Here is a 12,246-nt window from a genome sequence, read left to right on the forward strand (position 1 = left end):
AAACAGCATTGTAGAAAAAGAGTCACTGAAGATGATGCACACATTTTGAAAAATTGTCAATAGGATTGCTTTTCTTGTTATTTCAGAGACAATAACACCAGAGCTGATATAGCAAACATACATTTATGAGTAGAGGTATAGGTAGATATTATTTTCTGCATGCTGGTGGTGCCAAACCCTTTCATATCTATGGCAAAGTTAAACACTGATTCTTACCCGGAATGCAGATAATGTGAATTTCACCAACGTGGGATTTGTTTTATTTGTGCTTTCATTTGTTGACTTATACTGCAAGACCATGAAACTAAAGCAGCTAAATTGAATTCAGTTATCATTCATTTTTATTTTTATAGCCTACCTGTACCTTTTTTTTTTTTTTTTTTTTTTTTTTTTTTTTCTGTGTTGTGTCAAAATGTCTTAAATTATATTGTATATTGTAGTATGAATGTCTTCTTTTAAAATGTGTTATTGACCATTTTATATTCCTTTGTTCAGACTAACTGAGACTTCGGTGACTGTGGAAATATCAGAAATGATTGTTTCCACAGTCACAAAAGCACTTTTTATGTCATACTTTCGACTTTCTATCTCATAATTATGAAACCAAAATGAGCTTCCATGCAACTTTTTTTTCTGGTTTTGCGGTGAATCGCTCGCCGATGTCACTGATGGATAAATCCCAGGGATGCTAGTCGAGCGCAGAGCGGATCAGAGGTGAGGGAGATATGGCTCTCTCCAGAGGTTTGCGATGCTGTCAAAGGGTTTTCTCCTGGATACCCGTTCTTATAATAACCTGCGTGGTGTTGTGGTCATACTACGCCTACGTATTTGAGCTATGTCTGTGTAAGTATGAGACCCAGTGTTCTTTTGTTTTGATTTTATTACCGTTTTAATTGCAGACATCGCAGATTGCCGCACAGCAGTGTTGACAACAATATCGAGTGAAACAGAGCAGCAGCTAGCAACATAGGCGGAAGTGGTTGAGGGTGTGAGCTTTTATTAAGTTAACGGGACATTTAGCTATTTAAAAAACAATGAAATGTGTCATTGTCACTAAGAGGTCAGTGTTCATGCATAGGCTATTGGTGTGTCTCCTGCAGCTAGCTACAGCCTGTCTGTCTGGCTCGTCGTGTTAGCCGGTAGATGTTGTCCCTCTTTTGACAAATCAAAGAGTCGGTGGGAACATATGCTGCACTGTTGCTAGTCTCTGGCACCCGGTTTGTGTTTTTATTATGTCATATTCTTGCTTTTACAGTTACACTCAACAACACACTGGAAAAAGGTGAGTTGCCCACACATGGTTGTGCTATAAGCAGGTTGCAATACAGTGTGCTGTACAGTCCAATGCCTTTTATTGTTTGGTTGTTTAGTAAATGAATGCACCTGATTTGTGTGCTTGCAGTGGCCTATCTACTGGTCTTTCATGTTTGCTTTGTGATGTTCTCCTGGACCTACTGGAAGTCCATATTTACCCCTGCTGCATCACCATGCAAAAAGGTATCCTGAACTGTTAAAGATGACGGGCTGAACACCATGTTATTAATTTATTGTACCATAAAACAAGTCTGTAATATGAAGTTGTATGCCGTTGATCATAATGCATGTTTGTTGCTCTAGTTCCAGCTGTCATACTCAGACAAGCAGAGATACGAGATGGAAGAGCGGCCAGAAGCTCAGAAACAAATCCTGGTTGAGATTGCAAAGAAACTGCCCATCTTTAGTCGAGCTCAATCTGGAGGTAAATTATCCTCTTAAGTAATTTATATTTTTCCTCAGCAAGGATATTATTTAATATGGAATTATGAACTCATTTGCCATATCTCAAAGTTAGAGGAGTAACAAGGGAGGTACATTAGCCACAGTCCGTCATCGTGCTCCTGAGCGTCCGCCATCCAGAGTAGATCAGCCAATGCATCTCTTTCATTCGTGCCGATTGCTAAGACCAAGTTCTAGGCTAGAAGACGTAAGCTCAGCTCAAATGTCGTTCATTCAACTGGCGATCCTGTTGTCTCCAGCTATCAGGTTCTGCGACCGCTGCCAGGTATTGAAGCCGGACCGCTGTCACCACTGCTCGGTTTGTGAAACGTAAGTCACTCTTTCTTTCTCAATCCCTAAATCTAGAGATATCGCTCAGGACAAGGAGATATTGGTTGGCTGGGACCGACGATTAGAAGTATCTCCCAGAGAATATCCTGAGAAACAATCAGAGCAGATGTTTACCACAAAGAATCAGATCACACCTTTTATCACACGACATGTAAAGAAGAGTGGGATATTTATGATATAAAAAGTGTTATTAAAGTATTTACTGTGATAATATAGCTGCTGTTCTGTAAACATGACATACAGAAACAAAATGTGTTTTTCTTTGAAGGTGTGTCTTGAAGATGGACCACCACTGTCCCTGGTATGTCACTCAGCTTGTATTTCCCTGTTTTAAGGAATTAATGCATTAATTATGTGCTGATACCTGAATATATTTTTCTTTTAGGGTGAACAACTGTGTGGGGTTTGCCAACTACAAGTTTTTTTTGCTTTTCCTCTCCTACTCCATGGTGTACTGTGTATTCATTGCAGCAACAGTCTTTCAGTATTTCCTCAAATTCTGGGTGGTGAGTGTCACTTGTCTAAACGATCACTCATGCCTAACATCATGATGGAGTCATTTGACAAAGATAGTTTCACATAGTCAGCACTATTGCAGTTCCACAAGAACGGAGAACTAAACCCTGTGTCATGAGTTATACCTTCTTTTTTTTAAGCCAACAATTTGCTCAAGTTTCTTGTTCTCCTGTTTCTCTCTCCCAGGGTGACTTGCGAAATGGGCATGCAAAGTTCCATGTCCTCTTCCTCATGTTTGTGGCGCTCATGTTTTTCGTCAGTCTCATGTTCCTCTTTGGCTACCACTGTTGGTTGGTTTCCAAGAACCGATCCACTTTAGGTGAGGATTTACATATTTATCGGAGAACCCCTAAGATTCTGAACCTCTCTCACTACCTCGTGAATGTAGGTCCTTTGTAAAAGTAGATGTGGAGAATTAACATCATATTCTAATTATTTTTCCTTTTCTAGAGGCCTTCTCAGCTCCAGTTTTTATCAGTGGACCAGACAGAAATGGCTTCAATGTCGGCACACGCAGAAACCTGCAGCAGGTATTTGGAGAAGATCGGAGGTTGTGGTTCATCCCTGTTTTCACAAGGTGAGTTTGGATCCTTAATAAACCAATTATCTTCCTCTTGCTCATTCATTCAGTGGTGCTGCTCATTTGCATTAGCATTTCTTAAATATTAGACATAGCTCTATGAAAGAAATGTTTAGCAATTGACATAATTAAAATATAGAACCAGAGAACATAATACAAACAACATACATGCAATTGTAATTACATATATATATATATATATATATATATAATAGTTAGTCATGTAATAACATAACAGGGGATATGGATAGCTGATAGGATGGACAATATATAGTAGATTACAGGGATCTTTTAAATGCAGCCGTGTTGGAGCTAATGAACAAAACGTAGAATTAGGAATTGGATCAGTGGAGGGGACGTGGTAATGGTCATACTTCCTTAACTAGCTGCCATCTTCTTTTATGCACTGGACACATCAGCCAAGGGAATGGCCACTACTTCCCCTTGAAGAATCGGAGTTCTGAGTCCCACAACCCCTTATTAGCTAATGAGGACATGTGGGAGGAGTCGGAGGATGGCTCTGAGGAAGGAAGCTTGGGTGAGTCACTTTAGTTTTGTCATATGCATATTTATACATCCATTCTTTCTTTGTAGTTCCTTCTTAAAACTGAAATAATTGTATATATTTTGTATTCAAGTTTAAAAAAAATCACCTGATAAACTGGACCAATATTTTTCAATAGTTGAGTCTTACGAGTATGTCTTAGCCTCAATAAATTTGCCACTACAATGAATATATTTTTTGATAACTCTATAAGTGTATTTTTTTCATGTCTTTGTCTTCGTGCTTGTATTTGCAAGCAAAAGCCTCCCCAAACTACCATAATGTTGAAATGATATGAAAGTTTTTTTCAAAATGAGTTGAATCTGAAGGCGTGAAAGTGCATCTCTTAACGATAATTATTATAACTCACTTGTTTTCTGTAATTCCATAATACAAAATACTTAAAAAATGTGAGCAGTTGATCTGGATCCATCTTAATACCCCAAACAATCCATAACTCACTTTTGTATCGTCACAGACTGTACTGGGCACACGCCTCAAAACTAATAAATAACTCTTGTCTGTAGAAAGTCACCAGAAGCAGTTACGCAACACACTTTTGTCACAGCAAAGTAAAAAAGACTTCTGACAGTGAAACAAACCCCAAATACAAATGTGTTTGCGTTCAAATTCAGTAATCTGGAGGCAGTGATCTGCCCCTGCACAACAGTTTGGTTTTTTACCGTACTATTCTGCTGCCACCTGGTGGTCATATGCAACATAATGTTAACTACTGGAAGAGCTGAATCAGTTTCAACAAACACTGATGAAAAAGCGCATGCTGAAATGTCTGTTTTTGTCTTTCTTTCCAGCTGAGGACCACGACCCCTCTGTTACAATAGAGATGGAAGAATAGTAATTTAATTTAAGGACAATCTACACTCGTACAGAGGGCATAGATTAGCATCACACCCATAGTGTACCACAAGGCAAACGCATTCCAAATCATGTGGATGGGGGCCAAAATTGTGGATTAAAACCTGCAAATTGATTGTCTTCGCCACTTTTACCCATGTTTTACATAAATATGAATAGAGTAACTCAATGGACAACCAGTAGCATCACCTCTCCTCTCATGGACAACAGTATCAGTGTGATCCGGACAGAAAAATTGTAAAAATATTACCATGCATACCAAAATATATATACATACACTGTATATCCCTCTGGTTGTTCATCTCAAGGCTCTGGCCTCTGTGATATTATATATTACTGTTAATTGGGAAGCTTTTACTTCATATGCCTCTGTTTCATTGTTGGACTGTGAGTTTACAGTGTTGCACCTTCAACCCTACTATCTGTGAAGGGTGATGTATCGAAATTGACGCACGTAATGCTCCAGAGATCTCTTGTAGTGAATTAGTTTTCTGGACTCTTCAAGTTTGGGTCTTTCATCATATTAACATAGGACTTTACTTTTTTCAATGACCATAAGCATATTGCAATACCTGACTTAACCTCCGCCTTATTAATATATTTATTCTTGTCTTTTGGGAGTCCATTTCTCCTGAGAATGTATCCAGCACCCTGCTTGTGAATAGATGGTGCCAACATTCTGGGCACTTATTAAGGAAGGAATCTCTCGTATTATGCTTTAACAGTATTTTAGCATTAATATTGAGCTCAAATGCTATTACCTATGTCTGAGCAGACTGGTGACAGTAATACAAACAGAACCAGCATATATTTGTAGCTCTGGTTCACAACTACAGCTCTCTATGTTTGAAAATGAAACCTGAAATCTCAACCAGAGTATTACAGCGAGCTTAAATGTATACTATGCAGGAATATCCTAAAAAACAGTGTATACACTCATAAAAAAAGTAATTGCTTTTAAGCATCACTTATGATTACCATAGTATTATATTAGAAGTGTCTCTACCTGTAATTTCTTTCCCTCTTATTTTGCTGTGTTTGTTTCTGGGCGTCCGCTTTTGGGCAGCAGGTGTTTACCACCCAGCCGATAACACCGTACAGGTGAGGTCGGGACTTTATCAAAACACAGTGCGCAAGTTAAATTGCTGTCTCCAACACACACACACTTACACACTTACACACTTACTTTCCTGCAGAGTTGTGTGGGCGTGTTTGTTTGTGCTTTAGAACCCAACCGGAGTGAAACAATCAGGAAATAACTATCTGATTCACCTCTCTCTCATTGAGCCGGAGGAACTCACTTTAAATGTTGTGTTTTACAAACCGTAATCGAGACTTGCTGCATAGTATACCCCTTTTAATATAAATTAATCACATTTGGTTGGAGTCATATCCTGAATATACTGTATATCTTGACATCATGAAATGATGTTGACTAAATATTGCTTATTAGAGTAAATGCAGTGAACACTTTGGTTTTACAGTCTGGGATGAGCATACGAGACAAACTGTGATAGACATTATTTTAAATATTTATCATGATTTTGTTTTCTACCATGTCAGCCATCCCAAGAACGGTAACACTTGGATGCAAGGTGAAATTAGCTTTTATCATAAGGGCACAACTTCATTCATAGGAGAGGACATACTGTAAGTTATTCTACTGTCTTTTTAAACATGCAGATAACTATAAATAATGACACAACACTCATCCACTGGTTGGTAGAGGTCAGCAATATTATGATTTTTTTTTTTTCTACCTGTGTTTATCTATTGTGACATTTTTAATACCAATGAAGCAGATTCTTAATGAGTGTTTGGTTTATGGACGTGTGTATTTAGCCAGTGTACTTAGTTTAAAACCTTGTCTTTAATGGAGTACACACACACACACACATATATACATTATATATATATATACATTATATATATATATATATATATATATATATACATTATATATATATATATATATATATATATATATATATATATACACATTATATATATATATATATATATATATATATATATATATATATATATATATATATATATATATATATATACACATATATATATATATATACATACACATTATATATATATATTTCGTATCAGTAAACAGTTAGGCCTTTTATCAAACCGTAATACTGTTTGATCTTGACACATTAACTTTCTTCATCAGATCAGTTTTTCTACTATGTTGGGAAAGCCAAATAAAATGCTGCTCATGTCAGAAATACACAACATACATAATCAATGCTTGATTACAAGTGTTGTTTTTATCTGAGGTATGATTCATTGTTTGAAAGCATGTATAAAACATTAGGAAAGATGTGGATGTTGAGTGTTTCATGTAGTCTTGCGTTTATTTATTGTTGTAATCTTCAGCTTTTTCTTTGTATTTTTTATCTTTGTAGCTTTCCTGCGTATTGAGTTTACTGATTCATAACTGCTGCAGGCGGTGTATGTATATTTTGCTCCATCAAGTGATACTTAAAATAAACGGTTGAAGCAATGTGCTTCTATCAAATAATAGGATATTTATAACCTGAGAAGATGACTAATTATACTCAGTTTTCAGACTGGAGTTCAATATTGCTTGAGCACATACAGTATGGTCCCTTTTGAATTGTCTTTGGAGTATGTTGTGATTGTGGCGCTTCCCTTTTTCAAAACTCTCTGAACCATCAAAAGTACTGATACTGTTTCATTCTGTCTTTTAACAAATATAAATTCTTTATTTCCCACCAGTTGTAACATGCAAATAAAATGATCCAAGTTGAAATCTCTATATGATTCAGTGTCTTCTTTCTTTTGCATGAGAACACACAGCAAAAAAAAACAATAAATAAAATCAATCAGATTAATTTTTTTTATCAAGTTAAGGAACTTTGGAGAGATAAAGTAGCAGTATTTGGCACAACAAGGAGAACATGAGATACATTTAAATAAACAAGACAAAAATATACTCAAAACAATTCCATGTTCCTCAGGTTGTCCTCCGTTCAATCGGTGCCGAAGTACCTCTGTCCAAAATGTGTCGGAGCCACTGGATGAACCTCCGTGGTCAAGATGGTGATATCAGGGAACTCCTGGATTATAGATTTGGCTCCTGTGAGAAAAGTAAAAGGTATTACACTTTGTATGAAGTGTTTCAATGCAACCTAAGATATCCAGCAACACTGCTTCTGTTAGGAATTAGTACAATAGTGTCTGAAAGTGATGCAAAAGCAAAATGAGAAACACCCAAAGTCAAACTTATTTTCCATGATGAGGTTGCCATTCCATTCATTTGTCACCAGAGGATGAATCCTGACTTCTGTGTTCCACGTCCACACCGACATCGGCTTGCCTAACAAAGAAGTTATTGACAGGCTACCTAAAAAAAACTAGTGACCAGTTGTGCTGTATTATAGCAGAGCCTAAAAACTGTTGAGGCTGACAGAGTAAAGCTGAAAAAGTCAAAGAGGAGTTTAGTCTCAGACTACTTAATGATAATGGATATCCAGTTCAATAAATTACTGAAATGCTTGTCATATAGAACACCAGTTCTAAAAACTAGTTGATCCTGAACCAAAGCTGGCTGTACGTTACACAAATACACAGAAAAAAGAGACAGATAATTAACATGTCTCTCCTAAAGGTCATCTCTTTTTTTAAATCTTTTCAGCTGGTGTCCAAGTACAACAAGTCAAGACTGTTCCAAGAAACATTTTCAGAGACAGTGTGTTAACATAATGGACTAAACACAAATTCTCATTTATTTTGGTATAAATTAAAAATAATCTTGATGAAGGGTGTGCTACATTATCCTCTCAACATGTTAAGAGCCTTAACAAACCCTTAAGATTTCAATATTTCTTGTGTTAAAGTGTACATTTTGGCTCAAGGGTGTCCCTAGAAGCAAGGTCAAGGAGTTAGAAAATGTAGAGAGAGAAAACCACTCCAGGATAACGCTATTTCTGGTCCAACTTAAAAAGACTCTGCTGCTTTGTTTACTCGCATAAAACCATTGTTGATTGAACTACGGAGCAGGATCAGCATTGTGGTTACCAGCAGGACATTGTAAGGAGACAATAATACACCAGGAACAAGAGTGGAGAAGAGATTGGAGACACTGTGGGTAAACAAAGGTAAATGGGTGATGAGCTATTGCTGTGGTGGTCTACCATGAGGCGTGGAGAAGAGGCTGAGGAGGATAATGTGTCTGGGCTGGACTCCGTGCTCTATCAACACCCTCACCGCCTCAATCACAGTGTTCCCAGTACCTGCAGACACAGAAAAGTTAAGGTTCGACACTCCCTTTCAGTATTAATTCTATTTTTTTTTCTTCTTCTAAATTTTAAAAAGGGTCACAACTAGACGCTTTGCACATAACTGATGCATCTTAAAAAAAAAAAAAAAAAAGGTACTGGAGCCGCATGCTAATCGATCTCTGCCCGCGAGTCAGAGCGATTGGCAGGCTTTCATTTCTGACGCTTTTAACATGCATCAGTGTAACCATATGTTCCATCATTCTAACATGATAAAGCATGCCTTCAAACCGGCTTGGTACCGTCAGATTTTTTTCAAAAACAGAGCAGAAAAATGCTGCTTTGTGAAACTGGGAAACCAGGGCCATGAAGATACTATTTTTGTTGGCCCTCATTATGCTATTCAGCAGCTTGGTGGCCATCTCCCTGGCACTGTATAATTTCCCCCATGAGAGCTATAATTATCAGAACAGTGTGAATGGGCCGGTATGATGTGGAAACGCAGACTTGCCGGTGAAGGTCAATTCAAGGGAGATTTCTCAAAAATGAAAAATACATGAAACCGTTTTTACATTTGCACAAAAACGGAAATATCTTGATATTTTCGTGCTATCGAGGGCAGTGAACTGGACTCATCAGGAAGATAAACTGTGCTCAGCCCTGTGTTACTTACTAAGGATGGGATACATGAGCAGTACTTTTCTCCTGTACACATCTGGAGGGAACTTGGCGTAGTAGACCTTGGCTTTCTGCGTCTCCTCATCACTCTGGATGAGGATCTTGCCAATGCGGATGGAGCGGCAGCAGTCCCGGAGACCCTGCTCCATGGCTTCACCTGTGGGGAGACAGCTTCGATCAAAAAGTTGTATATTTTAAGCACAACTGTTGTTTGGAGCCAGTGTGACAGCATTACTTTTTCTAGACAATTTACATTCTCTGCCCTGGCATTACTGTCATAAGAGGAAAATATAGGGTTTGCAATAACTGCATTAGGTTTAGCATTTGACAGCGATAAGACTCTCATTAAATCTGACAGACAAAGAAAGTAAGAGTCGCTGACTGCTATGCCTTCAGAGAATATGTTCTGCTAAGTACAGAATTCCCCCATTATTTATTATAAAATTATCAAAAAAAGTTCACTGACAGAAACAAACTGCCTGCTGATAAAAAGCAAATAATCCAGAGCACACAAAGGCCTGACCTGATGAATATGTACACTGTAAGCGCCATGATGATACTTGCCCTTACAAAGGAGAGTAATTTGGTAGGTGCGTTACACAGCAGGTTTAACTTACCACTCCTCATTATGCTGACTCCACAGTTGCCTCTTTCAAACTTGACACCTTCATACTTGTACCCTGCGGGGATAAAAGAAGTGTGAACACATTAATGCTGGAGGGTAAAACGCTGGGTGGGAGCCCGGCACTTAGTTTTATTTTTGTTATTAGAATCTGTGAGCTCTTAAATGGATCTTGAATGCTGGAGCTCAGTTCTGTGTCCAACCTTCAAACATAAAGGGTGACTTGATTAATCGAGAAAGAGACCCTCACCTGTTGGCGTGGTTACAGTGCACTCCGAGTAGGGGAGCTGATTCAAACCCTCTTCAACTACTAATCTGATCTGTTGTTGGAAAAGAAAAAAGCTTACAGCTTGAGTTTATGAACACACACGTACAGTATGTAGTGTTAAGTATCGATCTTACCAGTCGATCAGCAGAAAACACAAAGTCTCCTCTGCTGGTTGTCCTGAAAACATTTACATGAACATATTTCAGAATGTACTTTTCATGAGGGATATACCAACCCCTCCTCACGTCTCCAGTTATGAGACATACATTTATGGAATTGGTACTAGTTTGACTTTACCTCACAGTGTGGAGCCAATTTGGAACATTCCTTTATGTGTAAGGTGAAGGAAAATGAGGCTGAAACTACATAAAACAGTATATTGATGCTTTGTTTATTATATCATTCTAGAGGGTTTTTAAAATGATATAGTTAAAAATATGATTTATCATGACAGTGACCCAAAAAGCGTATTTAACCTCTTAACATCCAGTTACTCTTTTTTGCGTTTAAATAGCAAAAACTGAGCGATTGTTATATAAAACTGTAAATCATAGCTTGTTTTATGAAGAAGAAAAAAAATTCCAAAACTGCTGTATTTAAGTATATAAGTGAAATATATGGTTTGGTACCTAAAAAAAAAAAGTCACAGATGTGCGCAAATTTTGGAGAGATCGCCTACATTTCCTTTGTACTAAACCCACTGTAATTGTGTTCTGCTTCAACTGATCAAAGTCAACCTTTGCAGAGAGAATGTTCACATATTGTGCTATGATTTGGGTTACAGCTGTATCATTTCAAAGAAATAATCATCCTGAAAGTGCTTTTTTTTCGAGGCGGACCTGAAACCTTTTCATTTTTTTTTCTGTGTGCCATCTTCATTTACTCTTAACCAGTAACATATATACTGATATTTACACATCTGAACACAATCTCACATGTGTAGCCTTTTATTATAACCAACATTATTCAAATATCGTAGTTTCATAGTTTTATGAGACTTGACTATGAACCTAGTTATGATCCTGTTGCCTTTTCCTTTAATTAAAGGCTTTACGTGCAATGCGTGCAATCAAATGCTTTATTTGAGCATCTAACAATTGGTTTTGAAACTGAAGTATGGTGTCTCATACAACTTTCATCTGTACCACGACCATCCTATTTGCTGTAATGCCGAGATAGAAGAGTATAGGGACTCACTTGTCTCTGATTATGGTCTGCAATTCACGGATCTGGTCGTTCAGAGGGAGCAGTTTAAGCTGAGGTCCCAGGTTATCTTGGCTGTCAGTCTGTTTGGTGGCATCAGTTGGGTCAGAGTTGGACAGCACAGCAGGCACGCTGCTGCTGCTGCTGCTGCTGCTGCTGCTGCTGTTGCTGTTGTTGTTGTTGTTTGCAAACCGTACCTGCTTCATTGGAAGCTCTTGGCCACTGTTCACATTGTTCAGTTGCTGATTGTGGCATGGCATCCTGAGGGCGAGTTCAAGGGGTTTCTCTTACTACTGTGCTGAACGTCAGACCCGGGCGACCCAGTTCAACTGCTGTCTGACAAAGAAGGCAACGTGTTCTTGCTTTAGCGTCGACTGCTGTTTTAGAAGTGAGCTTCTCCGAGCCACGCAGCTCCCGCACAGAGAAAGCCCGCCAGGAACACGTTCACCGACCTGTCGAGGCTCAATCCCGTCGTGTGGAAATCAAACTAGTGGATGATATGTCGTCAAAAATGTGGCGTGAAGTCAAGCGGCTCGTTTGCTAGCTTTGACACTGACAGCGTTGGCTGGCGAAGACCGGATATGACGTAAACGG

The 12,246-nt window shown here is 38.2% G+C and overlaps 2 protein-coding genes across 3 annotated transcripts; one reads left to right on the top strand and one right to left on the bottom strand.

The window, feature by feature from the left end:
* Positions 1-717: 717 nt before the first annotated feature.
* zdhhc15b (zDHHC palmitoyltransferase 15b) lies at positions 718-4,602 on the top strand (the record flags this gene model as incomplete). The annotated part of the gene is made up of 11 exons (XM_079228322.1): positions 718-843; positions 1,256-1,282; positions 1,403-1,497; positions 1,618-1,738; positions 2,016-2,085; positions 2,375-2,407; positions 2,492-2,612; positions 2,809-2,941; positions 3,073-3,199; positions 3,622-3,740; positions 4,559-4,602. The coding sequence occupies exons 1-11, from the start codon at positions 726-728 to the stop codon at positions 4,600-4,602; spliced, it is 1,008 nt and encodes a 335-aa protein (XP_079084448.1). The 5' UTR covers positions 718-725.
* Positions 4,603-6,830: 2,228 nt separating this feature from the next.
* uprt (uracil phosphoribosyltransferase (FUR1) homolog) lies at positions 6,831-12,145 on the bottom strand. Of its 2 annotated transcripts, none has more exons than XM_079228261.1 (7): positions 11,647-12,145; positions 10,584-10,626; positions 10,432-10,501; positions 10,177-10,239; positions 9,555-9,716; positions 8,798-8,896; positions 6,831-7,740 (listed from the first exon to the last, which is right to left on the bottom strand). In XM_079228261.1, the coding sequence occupies exons 1-7, from the start codon at positions 11,910-11,912 to the stop codon at positions 7,634-7,636; spliced, it is 810 nt and encodes a 269-aa protein (XP_079084387.1). In that variant the 5' UTR covers positions 11,913-12,145; the 3' UTR covers positions 6,831-7,633. The 2 variants fall into 2 exon arrangements, with proteins under 2 accessions (XP_079084387.1, XP_079084386.1); XM_079228260.1 differs by having other exon boundaries at positions 7,619-7,980.
* Positions 12,146-12,246: the final 101 nt, after the last annotated feature.

Source organism: Taurulus bubalis (assembly GCF_910589615.1).
Source record: "Taurulus bubalis genome assembly, chromosome: 13".
Taxonomy (NCBI): domain Eukaryota; kingdom Metazoa; phylum Chordata; class Actinopteri; order Perciformes; family Cottidae; genus Taurulus; species Taurulus bubalis.

Bases quoted from the DNA above. Each gene is read 5' to 3' on its own strand.
- uprt (XM_079228260.1), bottom strand. From the start codon at position 11,912: ATGCCATGCCACAATCAGCAACTGAACAATGTGAACAGTGGCCAAGAG. The intron at 9,717-10,176 runs GTAAGTTAAACC...GTCTCCCCACAG, and splicing joins AGTCAGCATAATGAGGAGTG to GTGAAGCCATGGAGCAGGGT. The intron at 7,981-8,797 runs GTAGACCACCAC...CTTCTTTGTTAG, and splicing joins CCTCTTCTCCACGCCTCATG to GCAAGCCGATGTCGGTGTGG.